The sequence below is a fragment of the Saimiri boliviensis genome, chromosome 7 (assembly GCF_048565385.1).
Source record: "Saimiri boliviensis isolate mSaiBol1 chromosome 7, mSaiBol1.pri, whole genome shotgun sequence".
NCBI classification, from domain to species: Eukaryota; Metazoa; Chordata; class Mammalia; order Primates; family Cebidae; genus Saimiri; species Saimiri boliviensis.
Genome location: NC_133455.1, coordinates 114623982 through 114645002, shown reverse-complemented (window position 1 = coordinate 114645002; position 21021 = coordinate 114623982). Strand labels below are relative to the sequence as shown.

Genomic DNA, 21021 nt, shown 5'->3' with positions numbered 1-21021 from the left:
CTGTATAGTACACATATAATAGAATCAGTATTTGCCTTTAGAATATTTTTATGTGGTATGGACATTGCATATGTATAGAAAAAAGTAAAGTAAAATGTAAGTTCCACGAGAGAGGTCCATACTACCAAGAGAATTTAACAGAAACGTGCATATCTAGTTTGTAAGGGGAACAGTTTTGTTCAAAATGAAGGCTGAGAGAAGGCTGTTGCTAAAGCTTTAGAATTACAAATGTCAGATCTGATAGAAAGAGCTGTTCACCAAGTCAGAATGAATGGAAGGAAAGAGATGAACCTGCAGTTTTAGGGGTGGCAACGCCACAAGGAAAAAATATTTCACAGCCAGAGGTGGAAGAAAAAGGACAGATTTGTTAGGGATTTTACATAAGACAGTGTGTAGACTAATATATGAACAAAAGTAACTGATTTTTAAAAATAATGAAGTTCATGAGATTGAGAGGAAAAAAGGATTGCTGGGAGTGCAAATCTTTTCATAATGAATGCTAAGATAATTTGCTTTGATTCCTTTCTCCTTTTGATATTCCCTTCTACAAATGTATCTCTTGTTGATTTGTACTGAACAGCTGAAGTTTCTCTATTCTAAGAATCCATTTGGAAAATAACTGCTCTGCCAATAATGGATTTTCTTCTCTATAACTACAGTGATGCCTTCCTTTAAAAAAATACAATGGTTAGTTAGCTACTTACAACTGAGTCCTATTAGCAAAAGTCTTTCCTTAGAATAACTCTTTTACAGAATAGTGAAAGAGATGGAAGTGGAAGAAAATGCTGATGGCTCTCATCTCTTTAGGCAAGGGTGTTTCAAAATCTTGTTTTGAAAAGATGCTAGCTCCTCTTTTGATACTGTACAGTAGTACTTGTCACTAGTCTGGCCATGGAGCCATCAAGTTAGCAACGTTTTTGACTCAAGAATAGGTCAATACTAAATGTTTCTGAGTGCAGAAATTTGCCATATCTTTAGTGGATGCTATATAAAAGCTGAGAATATAGTCAAAGGGGTAGTGTCCTTAATATATAAAGCATTGCTGCAAGTCAAAAAAGTAAAGACAAGCAACCCAAAACAAATATTTCATAGAAAAATAAATGCAAAAGTCTCTTGAACAGACGAAAAATTGAGCAACCTCACTTATGGTTAAAAAATGCAACATAAAAACACAATATACAATTTTCACTAATAATATTGGAAAAGCTCAGTTTGAGAATGCATGGTGTTGGAAAGAATGTAGGAAAGCAGGGATTGTGGATTCATGCCATAGGTGAGGAACTTGAAAAATGTCTGTAGAGAACTGTTTTTCAATAGCTTTCAAAATTTTAAATGTACACATTTTTGACTCAGCACTTCAAAGAATGTAACACTAGCAAAGAACACATGAATATATGCGTATGTGTGTATGTTCACACATACATATTACATGCATACATTGTGTGTATATATGTATATGTGTGTGTGTGTGTCTTCCCAAATTTGTGAAATGATATTTATTGTAGCATTGTTTGCAATAGCAAAAAATCAGAGATCAATTTACACATTCATCAGTGGAGGCTCACTAAAGAAAGTACTGTATGTCCTTTCAATGGATTTTTATGCAGCCCTTAAAAAGAATAAAATAGCTTAATCTGTACTGATATGGAAAAACCACCAAAATACATTGACAGCTAAGGTAAAAAATAAGCAGAACAATGTGTAAGCTAAGCCATCACTTCTGTTTTTTAACTATGTCATACATGTTTATACATCCATAAAATGTATATGGGAAGAAAAATAATGCCTGACAACAATGGCTCCTTCCATGGAAGGGAACTGGTCAGATGGGGAAGGGGGAAAGAAAAAAACATTTCTCAATGCTATCCTTTGTCATCTTGTACATTTTTTACTCTGTCAATCTGTTACCGCCTCAACCATGAAAAATAATTTTTAAAAAGATAGGTGAAGATAACCTAAATGTGTCTTATTTTCTGAAATCTCAGGAACCAGTTGCTGTTTCTTCTCATGTCGTGACAATCTCCAGCCTTCTTCCTGCCACTGCCTACAACTGTAGTGTCACCAGCTTTAGCCATGACAGCCCCAGTGTCCCTACGTTCATAGCCGTCTCAACAATGGGTAATTATACACACTAGTGGAATCTGGTCTTTGGAAGTTCTTCCTATATTTTCCCATAGTTTTCTCACTTTTTCTTTTTGAAAAAAAAAAAAAAAAAACCATATATATATGCATATGTATTTTTTTATGGTACCAATATTCCACGAAGAAATCTCAAGCTCCGAGGTCAGAGTCCTTAATTTCAATCCCAAAGCGCACTTACTAGCTATGGAGTTGAGAAAGACATTGGGTGTCTCTGAGCTTTTCTTTCGTCCGTAAAATTGGAATAATAATATGTGACTTCCTGAGTTGTTTTGAAGCTTAGAGGTAAAATGCTTAGTATATTCTCTCTAAATGCTACTTGGGAATTTATCTCATCTTCTTTAGGAATAGGCACAGTACCCTTGTCAATCCAATTTCATCTATTTAGCCTTAGCCTTCATCTGTCACCGATCAGAGAATGACATAATTGATTACTGGGTCAAAGCAAGAAAGTTTCCAATCCAGCCAAAAGTGTAAGTTGAAAAATTAGAGATTAATGAAAGCTCTGGAATGATGCTGTTTATTTCTTTATTCTTTCTCTGAGTTGTATCACATGTGTTACTCCTGGTTTGTTAGAGTCGGATTCTGCAACCTGAGGCCCTCTATGAAGCTTCCTGTAACAAAGCCACTCATAGCTCATCATTTCTTTATTGGTTTAGTTTCATTTCCATAATATTAGTCATATATGTAGCTGCTATATTCAGGACTGTTTTCTTTTTATTTTTCTCTTCGGTTTCTGTTTTTAGTTTTTCTTTTTTTCAGAAGGGAGGACAAAAAATATACCTGCTAAATATTTTAATTGTCTCTCATTCCTACATCCTTGTTCACTTTTTAAAGTATACAGTTGACCACGAATAACGAGAGGGTTAGAAGTGCTGACTCCTACATAGTTCAAAATCCAGATATAATTTTTGACTCCTCCAGAACTTAACTACCCATAGACTACTGTTGACCAGAAGTTTTTCCAATAATGTAGACGGTTGATTAACACATTTTTGTATGTTACACATATTGTATATTGTATTCTTATAATAAAGTCAGCCACAGAACATAAAATATCATTAAGCAAATCATAAGGAAGAGAAAATATATTTACTATTCATAAGTGGGAGCAGATCTTCCAAAAGATCTCCCTCGTGGTCTTCACATCGAGTCAAGTGAGGAAGAAGAGGGTTTGGTCTTGCTGTCTCAAGGGTGGCAGACGGGGAAAATAATCCACATATATGTGAACCTGCACAGTTAAAACTTATTTTGTTTGAGGGTCAACTGTACCTTAATGTCCATCATTCCTTGTCAGCTCCGTGACAACACAGTACAACATTATTAAACTTATTTACAAATGAGGAAAATGAGGCCCATAGGGCAGATGAAATGACTTCTCCAAACAGCAGTTAATACTCAAGTGAACAACTCTTCTGACCATGAGTCTATTGTTCTTTCTGTTTAAGCACTCTACCCATAAACTGGAGCCAAGCTGGCCCACATGGGAAATGATAAATACCCAAAACCTTAGGGATCAGATGTGCTTGCTCATTCTGCGATTTTGTGATCAATGCAAAAGATGATATGAGTCCTCAGGCCCATTTTAAAGAGTTTTATGCAAACATTCAAAGTACGTTCCTGCCTTTGATATCCTCTTCTTCCACATAGTGCAAAGGAGTAGACAATGTCTAAGTGCCATAGGAGACACGACTTTATATAGAATACATAAAAAGGACGCGACTCCTGTTCTTCAGGGCTCTACAATCTATTAATAGGTGTAATCTCCTGAGTTGTGCAGATGGAAAACCTCTAAACATATGGCCACAGATCGTCAGAATGCCTGCTTCTAGTAATGTGTTAAGTGCCTCAGCAGATGGTAGTTTGCTAATGTCTTTTTCATATACATTATTAGTTGTAAGCAAAGTATAGATGTGCTTTCTGACTTCAAAATCATGGGCATAAAATAAGTTGCCAGCCTCTAAGCTTGCAAAAATGTTAAATAGCGATAATGCATGATAATTACTTCTATATTTTTAGCTTTCAAATGAATTTAAACTGTGGCACAGGTATTCTTCATTCTCAGTTTCCCTTTATAAAAATATCATGAATGTTGTAGGCCTTTGAAATGGACCCAATTCTTCCAGACACCTGAATGCCATTCATGAGTCTAGTTTGCGAAGTTTCAGTTAACCAGGAAGAGGTCACTGTTGGCTTGGGGAGCATGATTGTTATTATTATTGGTATCATCATAAGTTCGCCTGCTCTTAAGACTAGATGAGAAACAATGAATGGTTCTGTTTGGTTTCCTATAACAGAACCTATGATGAAAATGCACAACTTATCTCTTTAGTTACAGAGATGAATCCCAATGTGGTAGTGATTTCCGTGCTGGCCATCCTTAGCACACTTCTAATTGGACTGCTGCTTGTTACCCTCATTATTCTTAGGAAAAAGCATCTACAGATGGCTAGGTAAGTTAAGTTTTATTCATCTTTTATCCGCAATCTTTAAATATTTTTATCTGCCATATATGTATTATTTTTGCAGACCTCAGCTGTATAGATGTAAATTTGATTTTAGTTTCAGTGTCTGTTTCTATTTTGTGTGTTTTCTAAATAGACTTTTAAACATCATGTTGGAAAATATTACCATTGACATGAGAAAGCAAAGGATTGCTTGTTTACACAAAGTCAGACCTCTTGCTATCAAATCGTGGCATTTGAAGTAGCCCATATGTGGCCATCTATTACATTTGGGTACTTTCAAACATGTTTGGAGTAAAAGAAATATCTATTTCTGTTCAGTATAATTAATGAAAAAAGTTAATAAAAATAAAGATGACAAGAAAGAATGTGGGGGGACCCTCTCCATAATTTTAAGCTGTTTTATTGGAAAATATTTGTACAGTTTATGATTAGGTCCATTAGTAGTCTCTATTAATTTTATTCTTATTACTCAGAGTTGCAGCCAGCTTGATTTTTCTTGCAGTTAGAAAAGTTCTTCTCTGTTCCTTTGACCACCAATGCACTGCTCATGAGAGCACATTCTCAAGTGCTTTCTGTGGCCCCTGTATTATCAGAACAATCTATCAATTCCCTTAAAAACTGTTGCTTATTTGAATACTACTTGGTTTGGGAAACTTGGTTAAAATTTATATTTGCCTAATATTAACCTGCTGAATTATAAGTTAACATGTTTCTGCTGTCTCAGAATTCTATCTCTCACATATTCATAAATAAATTCATCCATCCAAAAGTGATCTAATCAGTGCCTGACATGGCATATCCAAAGAAAAATCAGACATCCAAGCTGTCCACTAGGAACTTACCCACTTACCTGGATAGATGAATAGATCCATTTAAAGGCATAAGCTAACATGCAGGGTAAGAAGATTAAAAACAAGATCCCATGAAAGTAGAGAATAAAGACTAATTCAGAATGTGAAATTAGCTTCTTGAAGGTTGGCATTTGAATAAATCTTAAAAGGATAAGAAGAGATGAGATTGTACTGTGACTTCAGTGGAGAGCTCTGAAATTACACTCACTGCTTAAAGTCAGATCTTTTTTTCTTTTTCCTTTCTTTTTTTTTTTTTTTTTTTTTAGACAGGGTCTTAGTCTGTCACCCAGGCAGGAGTACAATGGCATCATCTGTGCTCACTGCAACCTCCGCCTCTCAGGTTCAAGTGATTCTCCTGCCTTAGCCTCCCAAGTAGCTGGGATTACAGACATGCACCACTACGCCTAGCTAATTTTTGTATTTTTAGGAGAGACAGAATTTCACCATGTTGGCCAGGCTGGTCTCAAACTCCTGATCTCAAGTGATCTGCCTGCCTCGGCCTGCCAAAGTGCTGGGACTACAGGCATGAGTCACCATACTCGGCCTCCTTGAGGTCAAATCTTGACTTCGGACTTGTGTGAATTTGTGTGGGTCACTGAATCTTCATGCATTCATATTACAAAATTGATACATATATGACAGTATATGAAACAGACAAAATTATGTGCCTTCAGGAGCTTATATTCTAGTGGGAGAAATAGACAATAAACAATAAAGATATAAGTAAAAACATTGCACCATATGTTTTCAGGGGATAAGAAAAAGAAACAAAGCCAAGTGAGGTAAATAAGCAGTACCACTGCGGGAAGAGGGGCCCTGGGAGGTGGGTAGGTTTCACTGAAATAGTGGCATTGGAGCAAAGACTTGCAGCCCGGGAGGGAGGTAGCCTGTGTTATCTGTGGGAAGAATGTGCCCAGTAGCAAGAACAGCTGGTGTAAAGGTCCAGGGGTAGGAGCAGGACTGGGATGTTCAAAGTGTAGCAGAGTGACTAAAGCAGAGGAAGACAAGGGTAGAAGGAGATGCCAGGTCACACAGGGCTTCATAAGTCATTGGAAGGACTTTGGCTTTTACTCAGTAAAACGGGCAGGCATTGCAGCTGGGGTAGAAGATTAACAGCATCTGACTTAGATTTAATGCTTTTGTTTTGACTTTTACGTAGAAAACAGGCTGTACTGGGGCCAGGACATAGGCAGACATATCAGTCGTGGTAACCAGGAATCCAGGCAAGAGATGGTAATAGTTCAGTCCAGAGTAACAGCACTGAAGGCAGAGAGAAGCCATCAGATTCTGAATGTATTTTGAAAATAGGAGCAACGGGAGTTGCTAATAAGTTGATGTGGAATGGAAATGAAAAAAAGGAGTTGAAGATAACTCTAAGGTTTTGGTCCTGGCACTTGAAAGAATGGAGTTGCCATCAACTGAGAGAGGATTCCAGGTCAGAGTTGGGGGAACATCAAGACTTCAGTCTTGGAAATTGTATTAGTCAGGGTTCTCTAGAGGGACAAAACTAAAAAAGGAAAGATATATATATATGTGTGTATATATATATGTATATATGTATATATATGTATGTATATATATGTATGTATTATATATGTATATATATGTATATATATGTATGTATATATGTATATATGTATGTATATATATATGTACATATATGTATGTATCTATGTATATATCTATGTATATATACATATATATATAATTCCCATATATATTATAATAATACTTAATAAACTCCCATATATATGCACATATATGCATATGTATATGGGAATTTATTAAGTATTATTATAATATATGGGAGTTTATTAAATATTAACTTACACAATCACAACGTTCTACAATAGGCTGAAGAGCAGCTGAGAAGCAAGGAGAGCCAGTCTGAATCTCAAAACTGAAGAACTTGGAGTCCAACATGCAAGGGCAGGAAGCATCCTGCACAGGAGCAAGTTGAAGGCTGGGAGGCTAAGCCTGTCTCTCCTTTTCATGTTTTTCTGCCTGCTTTATAGTCACTGGCAGCTGCTTACACAGTGCCCACCCACTTACGAGTGGGTCTGCCTCTACCAGCCCACTGACTCAAGTGCTAATCTCCTTTGGCAACACTGCTACGGACACACCCAGGATCAATACTTCGTATCCTTCAATACAATCAATTTGACACTCAGTATTAACTATCACAGAAATGTTAAGTTTGACATAACCTGCAAGTGCAGGTGCAGAGTAGCCAGCTGAGCATAAAAGTCTAATGTTAAAGAGAGAATTCTCAGTTGAAGATATAAAGTTGACAGTTGTTGGCCAGGCACGGTGACTCATGCCCATAATCACAGCATTTTGGGAGGCTGAGGCCGGCAGATCACTTGAGGCCAGGAGTTCGAGACCAGCCTGGCCAACATGGTGAACACCATCTCTACTAAAAATACAAAAAAATTAGCCAGGTGTGGTGGCGACTGCCTGTAAACCCAGCTACTTGGGAGGCTGAGGCAGGAGGCTCACTTGAACCCAGGGGGCAGAAGTTGCAGTGATCCAAGATCATGCCACTGCACTTCAGACTGGGTGACTGAGTGACAATCCATCTCAGAAAAAAAAAAAAAGAGAGAGAGAGAGAGAGAGTTGTTAGTATATAAATTGCCCTCGAGCTTTAGACTGGATGAAATTCAGAAAGTAAAAGTAAAAGAGGAAGTCCTTGGATTAAGCACTGGAACAATCAATATTAAGGTTTTCAGGGAGAAAAGAAGGTAACAGTAAGAGACTGACAAGAGGCAGCCAGTGGACTATAAGGACAGCTAAGGGAGTGTGGTGGCCTGGAAGCCAGGGGAAGAATGTGTATGCAGAAGAGATGATAATTGGCCCTGCATTAGTAGCTACTTAGGAGCATTAATGCAGTAATAACATAGCATAATATTCAACTTATAAAAAGTGTGCAGTAAATATTAGCTCATAGTAGTAATGGTGGAGGAAGTGGTCATAGATATAGTAATGCAAGTAGTAGTATTTCTGAGCATTTTTTGTGGTATATACCACAGATATTTAGGAGGAGATGGTGCTGATTCTTTCAGCTGGTTTTTACAACAGAGATTCCCATCATTTTTCATGCCATGATCATTTTTGGCAGTGTGGTGAACCCTTCTAAGAATAACGTTTCCATCTTCTGTGCCTAAAGTAAAATTTACAGGAGGCTGCACTCGGTGGCTCAAGCCTGTAATCACTTTGGGAGGCCGAGGCGGGTAGATCACCTGAGGTTGGGAGTTCGAGACCAGCCTGACCAACATGGAGAAACCCCATCTCTATTTAAAAAATTAGCCAGGCACAGTGGTGCATGCCTATAATCCCAGCTACTCCAGAGGTTGAGGCAGGAGAATCGCTTGAACACAGGAGGCAGAGGTTGCGATGAGCTGAGATCACGCCATTGCACTCCAGCCTGGGCAACAAGAGTAAAACTCCATCTCAAAAAAATAAAATAAAATAAATAAATAAATAAATAATAAAATACATATTATAAGACTATATTGAAATATGATAATCATAATGTTCAAAAAACACATCTGTTGTATGCTTTTTAATTAATACATTAACTTGATATGTAATAGTCTAACAATTTCATCATGGTGGTGAATATGACCAATTTTTCAAGATATCTGCAGCAAGTCTGTTATTTAAAAATATGTAATTTCTATTGTTAGTAAATCCCACATGTGGAAATTATGATGGTTTGGTACCCACTTTAATGATAGAAGGGACTGCTAAGGTTAGTCACAGGTTGTGAAAATAAATATGTACCTTTTTCTCACATATGTTCATAGAGTCCTAAATTCTACCCTTGGAACCCCACATTAGAACCCTTGAGTTAGAGATAAAATAAATCCCATATATAGGAAATCGACATAGGAAAATTCATTAATGATGTGTAATTCGTAATACACCATAATAGCATATTAATGTATTTTTTTCAGAAGAAGAAAATTGTTCTTGGAACATCCTAATAAGAACAGGTAGATAATTCAGGTAATTAGCACATTGTGCCAGTAATGTCAAAATCTCTGTTTCAGTCAGAATATTAAATCCACTATTTCCACATAAAGAAAATAAGAGATACATAAGCCCCAATGAACTATGTTATTGATGCATGAAATTAGTCAAAAGGTAGAGAAGGCATGAGAATATGTTCACTTTTGCTCTACTTCTGGGAAAAAAAACTTCAATAGTGTTTTTACTAGCAGATTAATAAGCCACATTCTGGATAATAGGCATGCCAGAAGCTTGCCTATTTCAATTCATATTGCTCTTTTATTCTAATCTCAAGTGATGAATAATATGGGCATGAAAATATAAGAGAAAGATTTTGGAGGAAATAAACAAAATCCACTTGATCCACTATCATGGTAGAGAGGAAATCAAAATGCCATAAAACAAAACCCTACAAAGAATTTTTGCTAAAGATGAAAAATCCTCAGTTCACATATGAGAGTTTCTGTTACTATTAAAGGCTTTGTAAAATAAATAAATAAATAGATAAATAAATATTATACCCCATATAGTTCAAATATATATTTTAGAATTATGAATACCCTTCGGAAAGGATAGTGAAGTAAATTATTTTGGCCTCAAATGTTTTGATTTGCAAACTTGCAAAAGATTATTTCATTTTGTTTTGTCTTTCTGGTTTGCATTGCACACCAAAAAGGAGCATATGGAACTTGTATTTGCTATTTTCTTCATTTAATGCTGTGATGATAAGCTAGTAAAGGCTCTCTTTACTTGTATGTCAAAGTGAAAATGCTTTGTCGTGCAGTAACCTTGATTTTGTGGTTCCTTTCAAACAGGGAGTGTGGAGCAGGTACATTTGTCAATTTTGCATCTTTAGAGAGGGACGGAAAACTTCCATACAACTGGTGAGTATTGTTTTGGAGCAAGCTTCTACGTGGTTTAACTATGCTGTGTGTGCTCCAAAGTTGGTTTTACTGTCTTTTGGAGATAGTTTGGCCTGACTCTCCTTTTGTAATTTCAGTGATGGTAGACTTTCAATAGCTAGATCTTCACAGAGTGTAACGGATTATGTAAGCTCAGTGCAGTTCGGAAGTGGGGAAAGCATCATAGTCTGCTCTGTATTTACAATATTAAACAAAGGACTAAAACAGTTGTGCACAGGAGGACATACCTGTGCTGAAGAAGGGCTTAAATGCAGGGGCCACACTGAACGAGCGGTGGATAAAGGCACAAGAAGAGATTCCAATGAAGCAGCATGAGACACAGCAGGACCTCCATTTTATTTTATTGTTTATTTTTTTGTATTTTGAGACAGAATCTTCCGCTTTGGTCACCCAGGCTGGAGTGCAGGACAATCTTGGCTCACTGCAATTTGTGCCTCCTGGGCTCAAGCAATCTTCCAACCTCAGCCTCCCAAGTAACTGGGCCTACACACACATACCACCACATCTGGCTAATGTTTAATATTTGTAAAAATGAGTTCTCACTATATTGCCCAGGCTGGTCTCGAACTCCTAAGCTGAGGCGGTCTTCTCACTTCAGCCTCCCAAAGTGCTAGAATTACAGGCATGAGCCACTATGCCCATTCAGTATCTCTATTTTAAACTCACGTTTCAGTGCCTGAGGAGAATGAGAGCCATGATTTCTGTTAAATAATTATACAGCCCAGGCTAAGTGCAGTGGCTCACGCCTGTAATCTCAGCACTTTGGGAGGCCAAAGCAGGCAGATCACGAGGTCAGGAGTTCGAGACTAGCCTGGCCAACATCCTGAAACCCCATCTCTACTAAAGATAGAAAAAATTAGCTGGGCATGATGATGCACACCTGTAATCCCAGCTACTTGGGAGGCTGAGGCAAGAGAACTGCTTGGCCGAGGAAGTGGAGTTTGCAGTGAACCAAGATTATGCCATTGCACTCCAGGCTGGGTGACAGGATGAGACTCTGTCTCAAAAAAAAAAAAAAAAAAAAAAAAATACATATATATATATATATATAATGCAGCCCAGTATTCATTTCTCGTGCTTACAAATAAATAAATATCAAAGCCAAGGAAGTTTCATAAGAAAACATGGCTTCATTTTTCCTTATGCTTGAGTATTAAGGACCTGGAGGGAGGAAGTATTCGAGTTTTAAAGAGCATTGTCAAGAGATTAAATCAGTTGACATTATACCTGACAATATTAGATGAAAATTAACAATTCTATTCAGTTCAATTACTGTCCAACAAAAGTACTAATTAAGTAAATATTTAACATGAAGCTAGTACTACTTATATGGTCTAGTTGGTTTCTTTTGCAAGCAACGATGCAAAGTATACATAAATGAATATATGTCATATTAATCATTGTTAAGTTATTTCTTTCTGTTTTCTAACTCCCTAAAATGGTTAATCTTAAAGAAATATATATGGGAGACTGGAAATTTTACAGAATCAATGAGGGAGGGAGAACTTTATTTAGGATATAAATTTTACTTTCCTTAGCATAGCTGATACTCACTCTAGTTGAAAATCTAGTTGAAACCAGATTCTTTTTAAAAATACAATATGTTGTGCCATTTTAAAATTGTAACATGAATAGAATTTTACTATTAAAATACAATTAACCCAACTGTGAAGAAAAAGAAATCCATCAACCCTTGATGGTGCAAAGTTAGGAAACATTACTAAGTTTGTTCAGATATATTAGCACTGTTTCCAAAATTAAGAAATGGAGTCACTGGTACTTGTTTCTTGCCTGGTTCACCCTTTTAAAAGGCCCAGTGGGAGAGCAGTGATGAGTGGCCCATCTAGGAACCAATCTGATTATATGTATTTAATATTTGTGGCTCATGAGAGTTATGTATTAACTAACTTCACAGCCAGTCACAATTCATAGAATTTATGGAGACCAGTCATGGGAGAACTGAGGCAAAGAGAATTCACTTCAGGATCTTCCTATAAAATCAAGAGCATTTTCCTGCAGCTCTTCACAAAGACAGTTTTGCAGACCCTAGCATTTTCTAGCTGACTGAGAATAGATATCTCAGTGATGATTTGTAGTAACTGAAGTGACAAGGTGACAGCATTTTTTTCCGCTAATTCTCAGAATAACTACAGATGCAGTCACAGGATATTTTAAAATCTATATTAATGGGTGTTCTGTTTGACAAGTAGTTTGAATATCTGAAACCAGGCATTTTAAATCAACAGTCTGACTTAGAATTTAGGTGAAACTAAACTGTTTTGCTCCTACTTAGATGAATATCAGTGAGGTCACAGACTAAGTAGTTAATGAACTATTTATCTTGAATGGATGATATCTGAGTGTCATCCATACTTCTGTTTCAAGGGTTATATTTATAAATTTTATGGTAATTTAAAAATATAGAAAGTCACACTTAGTAGTGCAGCTTTATAAGAATGTCTCTTAAAAGCTAAGTCTTCACTGGAATCAGTACATGTAAATGGACCATTTTTATTTTGTCACATAAGCTGCTGTTTAGCTATCACATAATGTTATAGAGGTTTCTTAAAATAGGCTTAACCACTGGAAGAATAATACCCAAGAATAAGACTCAAGATAAGTAATGAGGCATTTAAGTGCTTCATTTAATGGCATACAAAATGTAATCACCTAGCAGCAGTCTAATTGACACAAAATAAGCAGAAAGAAATATATCTGATTACAATAAGGTCATGTGTGAATAAAAACTGATTTTATCAATATTGCAGCATTTAAGCCCTCACATTTATATTTCACAGGATGGATTAATATTTAGTTGTAATTAAGGTGCTTGTCATATTAATTGATCCCAGTAGGTAATTAACTGATATCTATTCACAGTTTATATTACTAACTCTTGCAACTTTTTCGTCTTTCCATCTGTTATCTATTAATGCACACAGGCGTAGGAGTATATTTGCTTTCTTAACCCTGCTACCTTCATGTCTTTGGACTGATTATCTTTTGGCATTTTATATTAATCCTTGGTAAGTGATTTTTTTTTTTTTACTGTTTAACACAGACTCTTTAAAAGTTAGATTTCAAGAAGTAAAGAGAAAGGAAAGTTTCTTTTTGACTGTTTTGTATGTTCAGTAACACCTAAAGTTATTAATCATGTATTGAAGTGGATTAAAGCAATTAATGGTACAAAGATGTTAAGTATAATGTTTTCTCAGTTAAATTTTATTTCTCATGATGTTCTTGGTGAACTGTTTTTCCCTTGTTTAGTACTAGTTATTTGTTTCTTCATTGAGTCAATCCATTGGCTTTCATCCTTATAAATAATGCTTTCCGTTTTCCATTATCGTCTTCTTCCATTAGAAAGCTCCAAATTTCCAAGGTAGAAATACATTAAGATGGAGTAATCAGAGTGTATTAATCCTCTGTATCTGAGGGTTCCTTGTTTTTATAATAATGCTAACTCAGTGACTATTGAACAGTTGACTATTTACAAGCCTCTTTGTATAATTATCTTATTTAATTCTCCCCCACAATCCTTCAGAGAGTATTATTAGTCCCATTTTAGAGATATGGAGGCTTGAGGAGATTAACTGTCTTAATACACATTCCACTATACAGAAAATCCAGGTTCTAGACTCAGGTCTCTCTGAAATCTATTCTTCCTCTGTAAAGAGCGGTCTTCTTTAATTTTATTTTCTTGACGTATAGATTATTTTAATAATCAAATCTTGAAGTGTTCCTTTTGACTTTTTAATATGTAATAATAATAGTAACCTTGAATTATGAGACTAAAGAATCAAGAACTATTTCTTTTCCTGTGCTGTAAGATAAAAGGTAGCAGTTTCCCATGGAACTGACAAAAAAAGTCATTGCCCTTAAATATTAATACCTAGTGTTTAGGTACTAAATTATGTACAGACAGAACCATAAATGTGGACAACTTGAAAAGGTCTTAGAAAAAAACAATTAAAAAAAAGACTGGAAAAAATAGCTTATGGGGTGGGGGTGAGGGTATGAAAAGCAATCTGGAGAGTTTATTTATTCAAAAAGACAGTTGAACAAATGTTCTTCAGCTTCTCTAAGGACAGAATAAATACAGCTGGCAGAATTTGGGATTTCAAATTGCAGTGGAAGAAACATTAAAAAGGATTTCCTCAAAATAGAGATTGTTAATTCCAGAATTCATATCTTCCTTTAAAAAAGAGAGACTAGAGGAAAGCTTTTGAAACAAAGTAGACATGATGTATAAGTAATAAAGTCAGAAGATTGTGCTAGATGCTGAGGACCCATTAACTGTTATTCTAAGTTTGTTGTTATTACAGTTTTTAGTATAGGGCTTCAGCACAGTGGACTCAATATTTTCAGTATTTGACATCAAATAGTTTTCAGGTATGAGTAGCACACATAAATTTCATTTTTACCTTCAAAATATATATTTACTTTTAACTGAACATCTACTAATCATCCTCAAATAGTCTGTCAATGAAATACTGACAGCAAATACCCATAAAGTATCCCAGATTGCAATTAAAATGAAAGAAAGATGTATATATTATTTCCCTGCTTAATTCTCTGAGACTTTCTCCTTTTCCACAGTTTGTTTTTAAGCTTCTGTAAGGTAGGCCTGTGCAAATAAGCACATCTTCCTTAATAGACTTCACTGATGAACCTACCTTCAAATGTCAGCAACCCTCACAAGGTCTGCTGTTTATAGTACCAATCGAATAGCATGAGACCCAACTTGGGGGAGAAAATACCCTTCAGTAGTTTTTAGAAGAATCACCTTGAAACTGTAAATGGTTGTCTCCAGGTGAGAAGAGAAGGCAAAGGATGGAGCTCCGTGCTTTCTGTCACTTCCAGTAAATTTCACACATAACAACTAGTGAAAACATACTAGATGTAAACTGTGGTCTCAGCCCTAGGCTAGTGTACTGGCAGATACAAAACAAGTGAAAGTCATGGTCCCTGCTCATTGAAGTGCAGCTTCTACTCACACAACCACTCAAATTCCCTGTTTGCTTATCTAATCACTGGTGGTTATTTTCCCCTGCTTTCATTGGTCAAAGAGTCATTTTTAATCCTCCTAATGATGTTTTTGTCTTCACATTTCACTTACCCTGTTAACAACAGCTGCAAATAACAGAGCCATCTCCCCGATGCACACAGACTAACACACTGCTCAACTTCCTTTCTCGACTGTCAATTTATTGGAAATACATGTTCCTGTTGATTTTCTAAAACCCGTCTGATGACACTAGTGGTTTGTAGAAAAGTCGAAAAAGTCTTTCTCCCTCTCACAGTGTTGCTCGAATCTTTTCCTGGGTTGGTAGCAAAATCAGTGTGGAGGACCAGTGCCCAGTTAGGTTAGTCTCAGGATCATGTTCTGCAAGGATTTCTGACTTTCATAACTTACAGTATATTTCCTATTGAAACAAATCATTTAGATTCAGTGTTACTACCTCTTGTTGTTGTTGTTGTTGTTGTTGTTGTTGTTGTTGTTTGTACTGCCATAATGACCCTCATGCTGTACTCAGGTATTCATCTGCTTGTTCTCAACCCTAAGCAGATGGCAATTTGAACAGGAAGTGACGTTTAGTTGAAAATGCTCAGCTTCACTCATGATGATTGCATGTTCTATTTGAAGAATGATATAATCCTAAAGTCCTTTTTAAGATTTGGGAATGGTTTCTGCCTAGCTCATCAAAAAGTAAGCAGCAATGACAAAATTGGAGACTTTTAGAGTTTTGTTTTATTTTGTTTTAACCATTATAAATCCCATGTCCTTGCTATTGCTTCTTCGGAATGAATTGCAGTTAGATTGCTTTCCGAGACTGTCATAACTGTGATGAACTCATGCAGAATGTAGCTTAACTTTTTGAAGTCATTAGGATTTTGAAACTTACCTAATGTAAGTGAAAGATAACAAAACTAAAAGTGCAAAATCCTCTATGCCTATATGCTATATGTATATCTGATGGGGGTTCTTTATTGATTTGGAAAATCTTTTGCAAAGAGAAGGCGATACCCTACATGTCACACAAAATCATCACTGTAACATGGGCACACATTGGCTCTTTCCAGAATGTGCTTAAGTTAAAATTGCTAGCAAAGCCTTAATTTGCATTAATTTTACCCTGGTTTTAGTCTTGGAATTAACACCGCAATTGAAAATGTAGGAACATTTTATCAGTGTTGCTGTGAAGTTTCAGAATTCAATCCTGTCATGTTCCACAGCCTGAGGATATAGAAACCCTTTGGAATCAGCAAGATCTAAATAAAAAAATGAAAACTGTGTACAAATTATCATTACTTACGCCAATAAGTATATAATAATATGTCACACAAAACATGTAGCACAACTATACATTATATGGAAAGTTCATTCAATAATGAATGAGAGTGAAAGAAAAAAAAACGTATCTCTCCTCCATGAATCAGGTTTCTACACATCTGCTGAGTTGTAGCAGCTTAATATTTCAGCACTGAATTTATTCAGTGTTACCCTCTCACACATATTTGTTACTTCCTAGTTTCCTTTAAAGTCTGTTTGGATAGGAAAGTATTTTTTTGTTCACTCCGGTTCACAAAATATGTTGGCAGCCTCCTGACTTTGCAGAGCTGTTAGTCATCTCCTCTGACATTCTGCTTTCCGAAAGCACTGAAGTAATTGGCTCTTACTGCAAGAAGTAAATGTGGAATTCCTGAAGCTAACTAAATTACCATCACAGGGGCTGAATAAAAAACATGATCAATAAATATTCCTTTAGGTTTCCAAATGCCTGTATAATACAGCTATGTCCAACATGACAGTGTTTTGTGAGGGGGTCAGGGAGAGAGACAGTAAGGATGGAACTGTTCTTTTCTCTCTAATCTCCAGTATGGAAGACAGAGGATGAGGAGAAAAAATAGTGAACCATTGAATGGATTGCTTTCACTTAGAAGTGGGAGGAAATTAAAACTACCTGAAACCACAAACACCCCTTGCCTTCCTGGATGTGTTTCTATCCTTCCTGACCTGCGTTACTTTCTCTCCATCCACAAGTCCAATTTTTTCAATCAGAACATCACAAGCCCAAGTCTAGTATCCAATTGGTTAAGGAACCATCCAGTGAAATTCTGAGGATAACATGGAAGAGATATTTTGTTTCAGTTCAATTGAATAGGCATTTATTGACCACTCACTATGTGTTTCATTCACTATGTTCAGCCCTGGGGGGAAGCTATAGTGTAGCAAGGTGTGTATCAGCAACTAACAGCCACACAGTGTGAGAAACTCTCCATTGCAAAGGGCTGTGAAAGCACAAAGTACTGCTTCATTCTGTTAAAAGCTTTCAGGGAGTGGAGATATCCAAATACCCACAATTCTAAATATAAATAAATATTTGGACACATTAAAGTACTAAGGATCACAACTGGTTATTTACCATAGACTATTTATTTTCTGAAAACTTGGATGCTTCCATCAAAATTATGTAAAGACGTCTGAAAAGTACTTATAAAAAAAAGTTTGCTACAATGTCACTCATACAGTCAACCCTGTTATAATATTTATTATTTATAGAAGACAATAAGAATACAATCACAACGTGCTTCAGTAGATACTGTTAGCCTTCGCTAACAGGTGAGTTATCTTACTTGGTTGGGTGAAAACTATTACCCTAGTTATCCCCTAAACAAATGTGACTAACTAAAGCATGCATTAGCATTTGCTATGTTTGAGCTTACAGACCAGTAACGATGAAGGGCAAGCAGGTAATAGGTCCAGTTCTTCAGATAGCTAAAAATTAGTTCAAGATGGAATAAAAACAATGCCATAGTAGGATCATATAATACACACATCCACACCGACAGCACACATTCATATCCCCAAAGAAAAATGTCAGAAAAGGTTTAGTCTTTAATTTAAAAAAATTCCACCCTCTCTTTGTTAGTTTCACATTTTATTCTCCAATTCTCCCTTCCTGCCTGTAGAAACTGGAGTATTCAGGTGGTAGATAGATATTCCTATGTATTTACAAATTGCTTTAGCAACCTAATCGACAGCAGCTAGAAATTTTATTTCTAGACTCGGTTTTTAGCAAATAGGAAATATAAAGTGCAGATATGTTCACACAATCTAGCAGAGTTTTAAAACGTGAATCTAAAATTATTATTATCTTCTCATTTAAGGAAAAGTAATTAAACAAACCTGACGTGTTTAATGAAAATTAAATAAAATTGAGGTACCTGATGTAATTATTTAAAGCTCTTCAAATTTAATTACTATGTTAATCAATTCTTTTGCCCAGATAAATGTGTCTTTTCTTTTTTAATTATCAGGAGTAAAAATGGCTTAAAGAAGAGGAAACTGACAAAGTAAGTTTTTCTTATGATGTCATTTAAAAGGATGTTTGTTATAATTATCTTAACATTCCAGTTAAAGATTGTTTGTCTTCAAATAGAAGGGATGCTTAAGAAAGAGGCAAATGCATGTTGCAATAGCTAAGCACAATATTGTATTAATCCTTTATGCCTGAGTGGCAATGACCGCCAGAAGAGTGCATCACAGAAATCACATCAGGAATAAGGACAATGTTTATCATATCAAATCTGAGAGAATAGACTGTTAGTAACTTTCAAAGTCTTGGAGGAGGAAGTATGGTATTCTAAATACAGTATCTGAAAATCTAATATTTAGCACATCAAAGGGTTTCAGAAATCCTTTTAGTATTTTGAAATTCTGTGTTTATTGCAGGAATAGGCTTATATGCTATTTGATGTTATAATAAATACTTTGATAATGCTGTCTCGAAAAATCCTGTATAATAAGTAGAAAAGATAATTACTCTAGACTGTGATTTTCCTTATCAATTGAACCATAAAGTCAGAAGAATTATGATTGTGGTGAGTGAAAATTAACCCTCAGTTGATTTCAAAAGCCTATTATATTATCACCTCCATGCCTTTTCTTAGCTATAATTCTACATATGAGAAACAGAACTTTCCTTCAAATATAATTTGTTCTTGATACCTGCCTAGTATGACATTGGTGAATTAGTACAAGAGGGCAGTTAGGGGTTCAGCCAGGTCTGTGGCATCTATGCTTAGGGAAAGAAATCATGAATAATCCATGACATAATCCAAAAGAAAAGTTGATGTAAAAGTGTTTCTAGTTAGTCTGGAGTGGCATACAGTTTTATGGCATATATGGAAACAGAATAATGTTTTCTAAATCAATTTCATTTGTTTATTTATTTATTTATTTATTTTTATTTATTTTGAGATGAAGTCTCACTCTATCACCCAGGCTGGAGTGCAGTGGCACAATCTCAGCTCACTGCAACCTCTATCTCCCTGTTTCAAGCAATCTTCCTGCCTCACTCTCCCAAGTGGCTGGTACTACAGGCACACACCACCACGCCTGGCTAATTTTTATATTTTTTTAGTGGAGACGGGGTTTCACCATATTGATCAGGCTGGTCTCAAATTCTTGACCTTATGTGATCCATCTGCCTCAGCCTCCCAGAGTGCTGGGATTACAGGCGTGAGCTACTGTGCCCGGTTTCTAAGTCAATTTCAAACCAGTGTACATTCCACTGGCTTGTACCAACTGATGTAGGAGAGGTAAGACCAGAGTGAATAGATGTAGGAGAGATAAGTTGACTGGGAGGGATAATTTCAGAGAAATAGAAAGACTTTGTTACCAAAAACTGTTGGTTATGTTGGCAGGCGAGCTAGAGAGGCGTAGACTAGAGCATTTAGAAGACCATGTTCTGGGACAAAAAGGAGAAGCTCTCAAGGCTTGCTCCTCCCATGACCCAGGCAAAGAAAAGAAGGAGAAGGAAGACCCAGACAAAAGATATGGTAGAGATCAGGAATGGTAGAACATGCCCACAAGCAAAAATGACACACACATTAATATAGCTTCTGCCTTCCTCTGTCTCATTTTCCTTTGAGTCCTCTCTCCTCGCGAAGACCTTTCTTGAAAGGCTTTCTCTCGCCTTTTTATTTACCCTCTCTACCATTTCTCTTTCGCTCCAAATGCCCCACCACTACCATGTCCCCCTGGTTCCCATTTTCGGCCTCCACTTGTCTTCATTCCATCATTCCTTTCCTTCACCTCCTCTTTACCCTTCCCTGTAAATGTTTGTCCCTTTTGGTCTCTGCTCCCTTCTAGCTTTCTTTTTCTTCTCCTCGTCATTCTCCTTCTTCTCCCTTATGTCCAGTCTTCTGTTTGCTCTTCTTTCCTCTGTCTCTCTTTTCTCTGAGCTTCTTGCTTTTACTTCTTTTAACCCATAAATACTTTCTTTGGTTGGCCTTCTGTATAAACATGCCCATTTTCCTCGTAACAAGATGAAAGCCAGGGTTGTCAAATCCAACTTCAAGGTCAATATACTGCCCAGAGACAGCAGCCAGGGATTGCAGTTCTAAGGGGGTTCATTCCAGGAGAGGAGCCCCAACTTTAGCCATTCTTTTGGAAGGATAACAAGTTTGAAGTGGGAAAAGCTTTGAACTAGGACTTACTCTCCCTGGATTCCAGTGAGAATTCTACTGCTTAGTAGACATGTGATGTTGGGCTACTCATTTAACTCTCTTAGCCATGGGCTCTCTCAGCTGGAACATGGAGCTAACGTTGTCTGTCCCTACCTC

General features: G+C 36.4%; 1 protein-coding gene across 2 annotated transcripts in view; it reads left to right on the top strand.

Moving 5' to 3' along the window:
* Window positions 1–21021, top strand: part of PTPRO (protein tyrosine phosphatase receptor type O) — a 270735-nt gene that overhangs the window by 213545 nt on the left and 36169 nt on the right. The window contains exons 14-18 of one of the 2 annotated variants that reach the window (XM_003934568.3): window positions 1986–2118; window positions 4472–4592; window positions 10285–10353; window positions 13335–13418; window positions 18712–18747. In XM_003934568.3, coding sequence (XP_003934617.1) covers window positions 1986–2118; window positions 4472–4592; window positions 10285–10353; window positions 13335–13418; window positions 18712–18747 — 443 coding nt within the window. The remainder of the gene's footprint in view (window positions 1–1985; window positions 2119–4471; window positions 4593–10284; window positions 10354–13334; window positions 13419–18711; window positions 18748–21021) is intronic. The other variant, XM_003934569.3, reaches the window with a different exon arrangement.